The 13994-nt window shown below is 30.7% G+C and overlaps 1 protein-coding gene across 1 annotated transcript; it reads right to left on the bottom strand.

Moving 5' to 3' along the window:
• Positions 1–1298: 1298 nt before the first annotated feature.
• Positions 1299–2004, bottom strand: LOC106687752 (uncharacterized). The gene has a single exon (XM_014431800.1). The coding sequence runs from the start codon at positions 1990–1992 to the stop codon at positions 1318–1320; it is 675 nt and encodes a 224-aa protein (XP_014287286.1). The 5' UTR covers positions 1993–2004; the 3' UTR covers positions 1299–1317.
• Between the last annotated feature and the right edge of the window lie 11990 nt (positions 2005–13994).

Below are 13994 nucleotides of genomic sequence, written 5' to 3'. Positions count from 1 at the left end.
CATAATGTTGTGTTAAATGTAAAATGTTTTAATATCTTAGGTACTATAAGCATAGGATTGTGAGCAGCCCAATTAAAAGCCCATGTTATATGTTAAATGCAGAGGAGCTCCTGTCGGATTCATCCGGGCAACTTTGTAATATTTCCTCTTAAATCAAAATTTCATTATTTTTATCCATTACTTTATTTGAATTTTAAAAAAGGTCCAGAACAAAAACAACCCAAACCAAACACAAACTACGAGCAACTAATCTATCAAAACGACAGCAGACAGAATGACATGAAGCTCTGTTGGTCAGTAATGTGTCGTCATTCTTCATTTTGCATGATCGTCGACGTTATTTTCAAGATATATCGTTAGTTTATATATAATTTGAGGAAAAATATATATAAAATCAAAATGCATCATATTTTACCATAACTATTCTATGTTATGTGGTCTGGAAAAAATATGTATTTATATTTGTGTGTCATAAATAAGAAATAGGGACAGTTACTAAGGGTTGATAACCGTCGCTAAGGCGTCACCTAGCAACGGACCGACCATCTTCGTTTTTAGAAGAGTTCCGGCTAATTAGTAGCCATGATCGTTTGTAACCAGCCCTGTCTGGGTTCATTTGGTGTTATTTATTGATATTGTGAGTGTGTTAATCAACATTTAAGTCCGGAACTAGACCTTTTCTGAGTTTGTGGTCTTTGAGTGCAATATGAATTGTTGGTAATAAGTCGGCTCGCATAATTAATAAAAACAACTAGACCCTGTATGCCCTTAATAAGTGCTAGTGTGGCCATCTTGGCTTTTGGATATTTCGACTGTCGATGAGCCACTACACCAACTTTGGACCAGTTTAAAATTGCGGCGGTGTATTTAGCTACAGAGCTGCGACCACCACACCTCGACAAGCAAAAATCTTCTTCTGACCTATTGGGGTGTATCAACCTTTCGTCGACCAATATTTATTTTATATATTTATTTGTTTTTTATAAATTAGTTTATTTTTTTGCATAATTTATATATCTGATTTTATTTGTATCTAAATGGCCTATTTATTTTATTGCTCATTGTTTTATTATAATTCTTTTATTTAGTTAAGTTTAAGTTTTATAAATGTTGAATTAACCAATAAATGTTTATATCTGAACCAGTTTGTTTTCGAACTTTTTAAAGCCTTCCTTCAAAACACATATTCAATTTGAATTGGCTTTAACAAAAACTATTCAAGAATGTAGGTCATAATGAAACAATTTCCGTTTAAAACATTAATTTATATTTTTTTTTTAGTTTTAAATTACAAAAACTTCAACTTAAAGAATAATGTTAAATATGATCTCTTCCAAAACTTGAAAAATGATGTTCTGATGCGTGGTTGAAGATGGGTACTGGGACCTTCACGTACTCTGGCACCTTTACTGGGTACGGTACTTTTCTTTCAACAACATATGGAACTTTCTTTTCAACAGTAACTGGATAAGGCTTTGGTACTTCAACTGGATAGGGCTTATCGACAGGATATTCAACTTTCACCGGTATCTTCTTTTCGACCACATAAGGTACTTTCTTTTCCACTGTCACAGGCACGTGGTATGGTTTAGGAACATCATAGTATTCCTTGACCGGTACTGGAACCTCCTTGGGGACTGGATAAGGTACTTTCTTCTCTACAATTACCGGGTAAGGCTTTGATACATGGTACGGTACTGGGTTATCGACCGGAACCTTTACTGGGACCTTCACTATTTTCACTACTGGGTACGGTTGTGGTACGTGAACGTGGACAGGTACTCGTACCTCTTTGGTGATCTCTACTGGGTAAGGCTTCTCAACGTGATATGGTACAGGATTGTCCACGTGTACTTTGACGGGATAAGGCACGTGTTTGATGACCTCCACGGGGTAAGGCTGCTCTTCCTTCTTGGTGATGATGTCAGTTCTAACGTGAAAGTGGTGACTATGGCTCGGTTCGTGTTCGAAACCGTTGCAGAAGGCGATCATGCCAACGCCTACGATGAATGCCGTTGTCCTGAACATGTTAGAGCACTGGGTGCTGTACTGACGATTGGTGTCGCTTCCACAGTATATATAGTAAAGTGGAATGAGGATCTTACCCAACGTAATGGTGTAACATTAATTCTCTTTCTGCATTGTTGGTTTTATGAATTATTCTTGATACTATCTGGGTCACACATGTCGCAGTGAAATAGCTTCAGATTCATAGCGTTACAGTCATTATATAAATTAAAATGTTTTGGTATTTCCACAATTATCTTTCTTCACATAGCTCATAAAGTATTTCAACATACGTTATCCGATTTTTACAGTCTTTAAATGATAAACTCGTAATAAGATTTTTATTTCTTTACTAATTATTTTATTTTGTGATGTTATGAAGAAGAGAAGAAATATTAGGTTCGTGTATTGTAATATATTTTTGAATTTATTATGTTATATATAATGCGAATTTTTGTTTTAGACAGATTTGGTAGTTACAAAAAATCCATTTTTTATTTTGGCACTCTATCGTTTTGGCCTTTATGGCCATTTTCAAGGATCTATCAATAAAAAAGTTTGAAATACAATCTACTCATTATAAATTAATTTTAAAAAACACCATGAAAAATTATATTCCCTGCCTTATTACACTATCAACCCATCCCTTCCAATATCCATCGCTCCAATACCCTCCCTACCTTTAAACCCGCCTGTTCAATCATTTCTTATCCATTCAGACCCCATAAAATTGTAAATTAGACAATTACACAAATGTTAATAACACACTAACTAGTTAACAGTATTTAATATCACATTAAATAGTTTATAATCGCTGTAAATTACGCATTTATCAAAACTACACTGAGTAATCTTCCTCACTATCCCAGGTTTACCAATATGTCCATTATATATTCAATTTTATTCCAATTTATGTATTCATAGATATTTGTATTTTAAAAACTTATCAATTTTAATTAAATATTATTTATTTAACCAAAACAACCAAACCAAAGAAAAAACATTATTATAATAAATTAAATTGGCTTAAAATGTCAGCATAATGCTGGTTCAAATTTTTTGTATTTGATTTTAAATTAACATTATAATCCATATTCTCTTATATAGATTTATACATTTATTGGGGGATAGTATATATCAGCATAATACTGTTGAAAAAATAAGGAGGAAGACCCAAATTAAACAGCATTGGTGCATGCATCCAAAAATAAGCATAATATCGATTTTGAAAATACAAGGATTTTCCATCAAGAAAGGAAAACCGTCAAAAAAGAAAATTGTTGGAAGCTATATATAAATCAGATAATATCAATTATACTATTAATTTTAAATCAGATAGAAAAAATTTAAACCAGTATTATGCTGAAATTTTAAGAAAAGTTAATTTATGATTATAATGTTTCTTTCTTGTTTTGGTAAAATAGATAATATGTAATTAAAATTGATAGATTGTTTTAATACTGATGTGGATGAATAAATAAACTGAAATAAAATTGAAAATATAATGGAGATATTGGCAAACCTGGAGGGTTACTCAGTATATTGTTAATAATATGAGTAATTTAAATAGAGATTATAAGCCAGTTAATGTGATACTAAATACTATAACATGTGATACTATATACTGTAAACTATTTAATGTTTTAATGAGTAATAATAAATAATTGGACAAAGGCAATATGGCCGGCAATTATGTTGATAACTTATGGTTTTGGCTGTGATAGTGTAATCAGATAGGGAATATAACTTTTCATGGTGTTTTTTAAAATTAATTTATAATAAATAGCTTATTGATAGATCTTTAAAAATGACTGGAATGGCTGAAACATTGGAATGTTAAAATAAAAAAAATTGGTGAGACCAAATGAATGTTTTTTTTTATAAGTTGTATGTTACGTTTCTAATTTAAATATCATTTTATCATAAAACCAAACAGAATATAAAATATATATTAATATCACTTTATACTTTTTTAAATGGATAGTTTCTAGATAAATACTTTGTCAAATTTATATTTTAATATATGTAACAACTTGTATTTAGTATCTTATATGTGACTATAATATAATGTAGAAATGTCAGTAATATAATTAAATTTCTTTTGTTTTTTTTCAGGTAAGATTTAATATACTGTTCTACCGATTCTACTGCCAAAAGAAAATCGTAAGTAACATTTTAGTAGGTTTTTTTCTTAATCAGTTGAATCTTACTAAAAACAACAACGTGAAAAGGAAATATTTATAGAATACCAATTTCTATAAAACTTAGTTCTATTAAAAATGATTTCACAATATATAAATGAAATTTGTATTTTCTGAATGACAGGTAGTTATTTATTTTTTTTTAATAAACTACTGAAGAGGTAAAATATATTCAATGATAACTCATATTTGGGGCTGGTGAGAAATAAAATAAAAATCTTTTATAAAGTTGGAAAATCTTCCAAAATTGAAAGAAACATCTCTCTTCCAAAATATTACAAAAATTCTAAGCAACAGTTTCCTTATAGTCGTTGCTTCACTTTCTGAACTATCTAAAATTGAGTATGGTGACCCGTTATAGCATTATTAGCAGTCTTACTTAAACGGCCCTTCTTGGTAGGACCACAGGAGTGTCCAGCCTAAACCAATATCCCAAAAACTATTTTGGACAAGTACTGTGCTCGGTAAATAATTGACAATGATTGTAAAATGTTAATATGTAAAATCTATATATGTAATCATCAAATTCATCTCTAATACTTGTATTAATTGTTCCCAACCATGATCATTAATTAAAATTCTAAAAATAGGTTTTCTACGTTTTATTATAATTTAGTACGTGGGCGCATTGTTAAAACAAAATCCACTCATTTTTGTCAACATTTTCATATAAGCCAACATAAAATGGCCCCTTAACCCCATTTCCGAAACATCATATTGTTGTTTATTTCACTTCAACATGAGCTCGATGTCAGATGTCAATATCACTCGCTAACGACGTCCTCTCTTTGTTCTGGAACTAGAGGATTTCGATGAGTGACACTGTCCTTTCATCCAACAGCTGGAGAATCAGAACTTGTCAAAGCGTAATTAGCGAGCGTACTGAATGTCATCACAACAGTTCCACGTGAGAGCGCCATTGACAAGATTTACCTTCTGAAGGTATCCTTCAATCAAAAATACAATAAATTAGGATTGGATTGTTTTAGAAAATTTTTTTTATGAAATTCCTCAATAGGAAATTACTTGAATCATCCATTGACCTTTTATTTGCATGCATTGGTGAATATTTTTGATGATAACAATCATCAAAAAATTCTGCTTCTAAAATTGTTCTTTTTGAGATAAAAGTGCATTATAATTCAAAAATTCATTAACGTTTCGAAAATTATGACATTAGTATAAAGAACTGAAATAGCACATCCCACTTCAGCAGCCTATCGCACGTCACACTCAAGTATATGTTGCATTGTTAAGTATATTTTGCAGTTTGTCTGCTTTATTTTATTAAAGTAAGATTTGCATTACGGTGGTTATTTATTGTTTTCCAGTACTGAAATTTTGGGCAGTACCCTTCTTTCTTAATATTTATTTTAGTTAAAAGATAGGTAAAGGCTGATGATGATCTTTAGTGGAACCTTTGAACGACCAAAGATGAAGTTAGAATGACTTAAAAAAAAACAAATAAAAACCAAAAATATTTCAAACGTTAAAAGAAATTTAAAAAATGAAGATTTAAATGTAAATACAAAAAAAAAATTCAATTTTTGCGCTTTCATTCCGGATATTTATAAAAATACTGAAAATTTTGAATTTCTATTTCCTAATTCTACCTTCAAATAGGGCTTAATTTATTTATTTTTATTTTGGATGTTTCGGGGATGCTAAATCTCCTACATCTTAACTGCTCAAGTATTATTGTGTGAGGCATAAATTTTAAATACATAACAAGTTTTAAATTTTATAAAATTTCCAACAAAGTTATGTTAAACATGCAATGTTGGTTTAAAATGTTGGTTTAGTAAGTCCTGATTACATAAAACAAATTATTGTCCGATGAGCTATTTGAATAATAACTTATTTTTTTTTTTCATTTTAATATTATGATACCACCTTCACTAATTTAAACATAAGGAGTACTGGAACACATAATAACCGAAAGAAAGTAATTATTATTAGAAATGTTTTATTATTATATTATTATTTACATTAATGACCACTTGTCACCTGATTTTATATGGTCAAATTTGAAAAGTAGTTATATTTCATTACTCTTAAGTGTGTTTTCCATTATTGTGTAATTATAATATAAAAGAGATCACTGGCATCAATGTTAAACAAATTAATTGAAACTTTCAAGATTTAAGCGGTAATAAATTAAATAAACAAATAATGATAAAAAACAGCTTTAAATACAAAATATATTAATAAACATGTTTTCATGGGGTAATATGCCTGCTTACTGTTACAAAAGAATAAACTTCTGTTAATTTTTACTCAAAATCTGGGTTCGAATTTTTCGTAATTTGACCAAGTGTTAAAATCATAACCCTGCTCTACACCGGTTAGTGTAAATCATTCTAAAGCATATATAATACGTAGCAGTACTGAAAAATAAGTAATTTTAAACATTAATAAGTTATATTAATTTGATACTACAGAAATAAAATGACCATTACAATAGTAATTGGTAGTGGGAAATATTTGATGGACCACTGTAATTGTAATTTTAGTTCGCAATTACATTTACCATTTGAGCCTAAGTAATTACAACCTTATGTTATTACTTTTTTTTAAATTTTCACTTACCTATATACATGGTATATATTATAGCAAGGAGATTATTGCGATCATGCAAAATTTCTAATTCCAGTTTTGGATGGAATTACATGTTTCGATGTCCCCTTAGTCCAAATAATCTTATCTTGCCAAATAGTCTTCGTGTCTTCTGTGTGAGCAACCGAGCTCAAAAACGAAAAGTCGTGTGAAAATAAAATTACATATTTATATGCATGGGATACGACAGCGATTTTTAAATAAAATCGATTAACTGAAAGTTCCACTATATAAAATCGATTTTCATATTTTTTTTCTATTTTCTCGGCATGTAAGTGAACAATCAAATGGTCTTTAAAGTCAGCTAGGTCTTATCATAATTGAACTAGTCAGGAAGGGCTCAAATGACCAATTTATAAAAAAATATCCTCTGAAGTATCTTTAATTTTATTTAAAAAAACAAAACAAATATTTCTCATTGTTTGCAAAAATAAACAATGCAGAATTCAGAATATTGACGATTTCATAAATACCTAAAGGAAAAATAGAAACATTTGATACGAGAAAAGTCTACATCGCCCGATTGGATTATGACTTCATTATATTTTATTGAACTGTTGTATTCTTTGCAGGAATAAAATTTATATTTACTATCCGTACCTCGAGGAACTCTGAAATACGAATTTTTATAACACTAGAAAAATGGAAATATTTTGTTGATAATTTTCTAAAGGTTTTTTTTTTTAAACAAATTATTGATATAAATATAGGAGGAAATACGTTTGAACAGGTAGATAGGTTGACGTTAACTAGAAAAAACGAAATTGATGAGGAAATAAAACCAAGGTTGAAGACGTTTTTTTTCAAAAATATAAATGGTTATATTTCAATTTCGAAACTGCTTAGCTTGCGCCTTCTATCCAAAAACTTAAAAACTAGAATTTACAAAACTTTCATCCTTCCCCACTGTTCTTTATGGATGCAATACGTGGCCTCTTACACTAAGGGTTGAACAGCGCTTTAAGGTTTTTGAAAATAAAGTATTTCGTAAAATATTCGGACCGAAAAAGGATGAATTAACCGGTAAATATAGTTCAAGTTATAGTATTGCGGCGTATAAGATGGACATGTAAGGTTATAGAGCTTCCCAACGAACGGATCCCTAAAATGTTAATAAACACTGATGCGACGGGTCAATGCACGAGGGGTTGACCAAAACGTGGATGGGAGAATTGGGTTTGTAGGGGCATCACTAGAAGGATGTATGTAGAGAGCGATTGGTAGTATCAGAATAGAACCTTCGGGTTCGTTAGGCCACCACTATTATTATTATAGATTTATCAAATTATAATAATAAACTTAATATTGATTTTAATTAACCTTCGTCACAAGAACAACACGCAGCGTCATTATTACTAACACAAATATCTGTGATAACCCTCTGCCGTGCAAGGTCTCCCCATTGATTACTCCCAAATATCCTGAAATCGTCACGATATTTTCTGTGACCGTGTCATGCCATTGTAGCCCTCGTGTTCATAATGGTATCTGAAATTGTTTAAGTGGGGCTGTCGAGATAACAACGTACGTCTAATTCATGTGCTGTTCCATGAATAAACATATATACATTTCCTTTATTAGCAAGAATATTTTTTACTCACAAGGAAAGGATATGGACGTGGGATTACCGTCTTCAATGAAACTTCTTTTGAGATACTAGGACGAAAAAGATTCGGTATGTGTCCGAATATTCTTGCCAATGCGCCCTAGCAGACTTGAAAAAAATGTTTTATACTATTTTAGAAATTTTTCATATTATCCTTTTCTGCTTTACTCTGCATTTGTTCTATGGTTATTGAACAGTGACCTATTTACTTTTTTGTGCAGAATAAGAACAAAATATCGTATCAAATAACTTGAAACATATAACAGATTATAAAAACCTAATATGCTTCCAGTAAAGTAGACAAATACATTTTTTATTTTGAAAGTCAAGTTTGGTTCGTTTTAGATTCTTTTGGAACTTTTAAATTCGAATTTTCCTATGAAAAATAATTTGATATTATTGGACTTCTTTTTGTCGATATATTTTTTTTCTGCCAATGTTCATAAAAAAAATGGTTATAAATAAAGAAAAACTTCCAAAGAAAATTTTGGACAAAAAAAATTCATTATCTAAGACTATGAAATTATTGTTTGTGCTAAAATTGAATATTAATTTTATATTTCCCTAAATTGATTAAAAAATCCAATTTAAGTTTTCTCTTTTTGCTCTGTATTGGCTTCAAGGTTATTTCAAACCAATCAATTTGTTCTGTTTTGGGACATAAGAAAAAATATTGCTGAAAGTATTAAATGATTTTAAATAGAAATAAAAAAATCCCAAATGCAAAAGAAATTTGTAGTAAACGAGTAAAAATTTTTTTTTATTTGAAAAAAACGATATTTTTAAATCTCTGGAAACCTATAATTTTATAACTGGATTAATAAAATCTGTATTTCAGGATTTTTATATTCACCGAACGAACACCAACCTTGTTTTATTTTGTACCAAACGATGTTATCTGTAAAGTAGGTTAAAATTGATTATTTTAGGAAAAAGTAAGTTTTATTCTGTTCTAGCATTCTTTAGAACTCTTAAGTATTATGTTCCATACAATCCCGCTTAGAAAAATATTATATTTGGCAGCATACAAATGTTATATAAATATTGATATATTTTCAAATTATCATTTTTTTTTTTTTTTTATGTTATTGTATTTCCCCCAAAAAAGAAGGAAGATGGAAAAGTATTTTGCCCTAGTGTTTAGAACTACATTTTATTTTATTTTTTACAATCTTATTATATTATAGATTTTTTCGATGTCTTAAATCTATTAGTAATTGTTCCATCAGAAACTTTAAACTATCCGAAAGAAAAAGCGTTCGTCCGACGGCGTGATTTGTTATTAATATTATCATAAGCAATACAGTATTAATTGTTGATGTTATCAAAGACAATTTAAGCTCATTTATAATAAACTGATCGTGTTTATAAAAAAAAAGGAAACCAAATTTTTAGGACATCTTCCATACGTCTCTAACACAAACTTCGTAGGTGTCGTAGGTATGCCATTGGTGCTTATTTCAACAATCGTCAATTATTATAACATTTGAATTGCGGAACCTAATAAAATGTTTTAACTTCGTAAAAGTAATTCAGTGTTATATTATATAAATGATAGTTGCTAATGACACATGAATTCGCACGTAAGACATTTTACTATTTGAGATATTCTTAAAATAAATGAGAACCTTCCTAATGAATGAGTGCATCGTAAGCTAACGACATGAATTTTCGATATCCATACCCATTCATACTGAATTGATTTATTGATCAGACCGTTTTGAGCCTTTTCAATGTATCGTGCTTCATCTGATATGCACCCGCCGCGGTCAATAAAAACACGCTAAAGTTCACTTTCACGTTATGAGCATTTCAGTATTATTATATTAATGAAAAATCCATGAGATTAGTGGCTAGGATTCATGAGCGCACCCTGAGTAGGGCTTCACTGCCTACGTAACTTTAACCTACAAAACCAATTGTTCTAGGGGAGACATTATTAGTCTGAATAAAACAGTCCGAGAAAATTTCCATGAATGACTAATTATTGATTTTTACATATTTAACAGCTAAAATGTTATGTAGGCTTCTTAAGATTCCACATCTTGTTATGTCATGTTGGAGTGTGTGTAAAAGGAGTTGGAGCATAAATCATAGCTAATATATTACCAATTAAATTTGACATAAAATTAATAAAAAAATATTACGAAGAGATGGTCGAGGGGGTGTGGTCAGTAAATAAACAAAAAAATATTTATTCTTCATTAGGGAACATGGACAGAGATTCTGGCTAAACTCTGTCAAAATCTCTGCCCATGATTCCTGATTAGGACCTGCAATTCAGGTCAAAACATCGGTGAAAAAAATATATATATTTTTTTTGGCCTTTATTTACCATATTCTCTATCTATTAATCTACGGTCTACTAACAACTCATTAAAAAGATATTACGATTTACAAGCGTGGTTTCTTAGTAAGATTATTAATTTTATAATATATACTTTTTTTATGTACTAGTGGATTATGCTGAAAACGTGTCATAATGTACTGCAGAACTGCGAATACTTTATAACACGTAGGGTAAAGTTTAGTCAGTCAAAGTTTTAAATTTATTTCTAGACTATGCCACTCCCAAGAGCATATTTTCATAAGTGCAGATATTGTTTTTAGATATATTGTTGGTGCGATAGAATGCCGTTTATTTTAAAACCTTAAAGTTATTTTCCACTCAGATATATTAGTATTGGTGTCTGGTGGGGGGAACTAGTCAGGCTAAAGCGTCTAGAGGTCCTTCTTGCCTACCCCTAGTGGATATTAAAGTTTCCACCGCGTACTAACCGTGGCGGGAGTATCAAGATTCATTTTTCGGGACCACCGAAAAATAAATATTGTCACCCCCAAAGTGGGAACCGAGCTAGTACAAGAGCCGGGAAGAAAAAAAGGCAGTTATCTCACCCCAAATTTTGATTACTTTAATGAAAACTAGGTATAATTACTAGTCAAAATTGATGAGTCTGCCAAGTATAGGTAGGGGGAATAAAAATTGGCGGCTTTTTCAAAACATTAATTTTTCATTCGGAGCTCTGTATCCTAAAAACTACCAACAAATCTAGAAAATCTAAGAGAATATTATTTAAAGAAGAGTAAATTTGCTGAAATATTAGCCCTAAAAGAGCTATTTACTTCCAATAGTTCTCGAGATATAGCTTTTTGAAAAGCAAAATTTCTTAAAAATCTACTGAAAGATGAAGTAGTTAGTTAATTTATTTTGAAAAATCCATATCTTAAAAACCATTTGACGTACAGATGTCTATTAGCACTTCAATTAAAGCTAGTTTAATGAGCTATAAAGTAGTTTATAACGTTTATTTTTGTAGGAGTAGTAGTTTTCATGAAGTTTGCTAAAATAAATTTATTTATAGTTGTTCGGACAATAAGCTTAATTTATGAAAAACTTTATTTCAGAAACCATAGGACGTGCAGATGTCTGTCAGCACTCAAATTAAAGCTAGTTAAATTTACCATGAAATAGTTTGTAACGTTTAACTTTGTAGGAGTAGTAGTTTTTATGATATTTGACAAAATAAACTTACAAAATGTTAATTTGTAGTTGAAAGGAATATGGTCCGGGTGCGGTCAAAAAAACTCAAATAGTAGAATATACTATTTTATTGAGCCAACGTTTCGCCCCACGTTGCAGGGCTTCGTCAGGGCTATTTTGATGGCAGTCAAAACAAAAATGACCGTTGGTATTTTTAAGATGAGACACATTTGAAGGATTTTAATTTCTAGTTATTCGCATAAAATGTTGGGTTTTTGAAAAAAATATATCTCTAGATCCATAAGACGCACATATGTCTGCCAACACTTAAAATAAAGGAAATTTAAGTTATTATAAAGTAGTTTATTACACTTATCTTCGTAGGGGTAGTAGTTTTTATGATATTCACATATGAATAAAAATTTGGCAAATGAAACTTTGTCCGAACGACTATAAATCAATTTATTTTAGCGAATTTCATGTAAACTATCACTCCTACGAAGATAAACATTATAAACTACTTTATAGCTGATTAAACTAGCTTTAATGTGAGTGCTAATAAATATCTGTACGTCGAATAGTTTTTGAGATATAAATTTTTCAAAATAAATTCACTAATTACTGATCTTTCGGGCGTACTGAAATGTTTATGAAATGTTGCTTTTTAAAAAGCTATATCTCGAAAACTATTTAACGTAAATAACTCTATTAGGGCTCATATTTTAGGAAATTTACTCTTCTTTAAATAGCGTTCTCTTAGGTTTTCTCGTGTTGTTCCTACTTTTTAAGATATAGAGCTCTGAATGAAAAATAATTTTTTTTTTTTCGTTTTCCAACAGCCTTCATTTTTTATTCCCTCTACCTATATTTCGCAGACTCATCAGTTTTTACTAGTAATCAAAAAATCAAAAATTGGGGTGAGATAACTGCCTTTTTTCTCCTCTTGGGCTCTTGTACTAAGTCCTTCGGGGCATACGCCCCAACTCACACGGCCGTCAGGTCCCTTTAGCTGGTCAATATTTTTTTTTTCATAGACGCCCTAAATTTTAGTTAGTGATTTTTAAGGCAAGACATGTCTGACTTTTATCGTGAAATTTTAGGGGCCGGGAGGAAGTGGAAGGTATAATATAATTCCTTTTTTTATTTTCAGTATTATCAGTTCTCCTTGACAGATTGTGATGTCATACACCGACTAATACTCATTGCAAGTGAATGTTTTAAAGGCGAGATAGAAAATTGTTTATCGGAGGGTGGGAGTGCGCGCCGATTCCTAGTTTTATATAACATCGCAAGCTAGCTTATTTGCAAACCTGTAATTGATATCTTTCATATTCTCATATTTGACTATAAAAGATAATTTCTGAAAATTTCATGTCTAAATGAGCAAATTTAGGATAGTGCCGTATACCTCCAAATACATTTTACGAAAAACTTCATGTAGAAGGGATATGGATGAGGACAATTTTAGTGTCGACACGAGTGACTTAAGGTGTTGAATATCCTCAATTAGTGGTATTAATGTGGAAAAGTGGCAGTAATAAATAAATAAAGCGGCCAAATAAGATAGACATCTTGAACGATTTAGTAGAACATATTGTTATACACATATTCTTGTTAACATTACAGTCGCACAAATGGATTGCATTTTTCTTGGTACATATGTAAAAAACTATCTAAAATTTTATTTTAAAAATTAAAAAAAAAAAATAGTCAATTTATTTTAAATTAAATATTCTGGCCATTTTCCAATTTTCGCTAGGTTTCCATGCTAATCGATTTAGTAATTGTTTAACTTGAGCGTCCTCTTCCCGTTTTAAATAAGTGTTTAAAAGATAAGAAAAGATCATTTTACCCGGGAATTGTTCTCTTTTCAGGCCACCACAGCAGACCGGATTCCAACGTGGAGTCGCCTGTGAGCACCACCTCGCGAAGCTCCAAGCGCACACCATAGGGCAGATGAAGAAAAACTGTCCAACGGCCTTCATCTCACTAGATTGCAGCCAAGCCTTTGAGAGTGTTTCCCACCCGCTCCTACTCCGCCGACTGGAGGAATTCAAGTTTCCAGCCGCCCTATGCCGACTCA

The sequence above is a fragment of the Halyomorpha halys genome, unplaced genomic scaffold (assembly GCF_000696795.3).
Source record: "Halyomorpha halys isolate HHAL.00 unplaced genomic scaffold, Hhal_1.1 Scaffold1007.1, whole genome shotgun sequence".
In the NCBI taxonomy this organism is placed as follows: domain Eukaryota; kingdom Metazoa; phylum Arthropoda; class Insecta; order Hemiptera; family Pentatomidae; genus Halyomorpha; species Halyomorpha halys.
This window is presented reverse-complemented; position numbering and strand designations above follow the sequence as displayed.

Bases quoted from the DNA above. Each gene is read 5' to 3' on its own strand.
- LOC106687752 (XM_014431800.1), bottom strand. From the start codon at position 1,992: ATGATCGCCTTCTGCAACGGTTTCGAACACGAACCGAGCCATAGTCAC.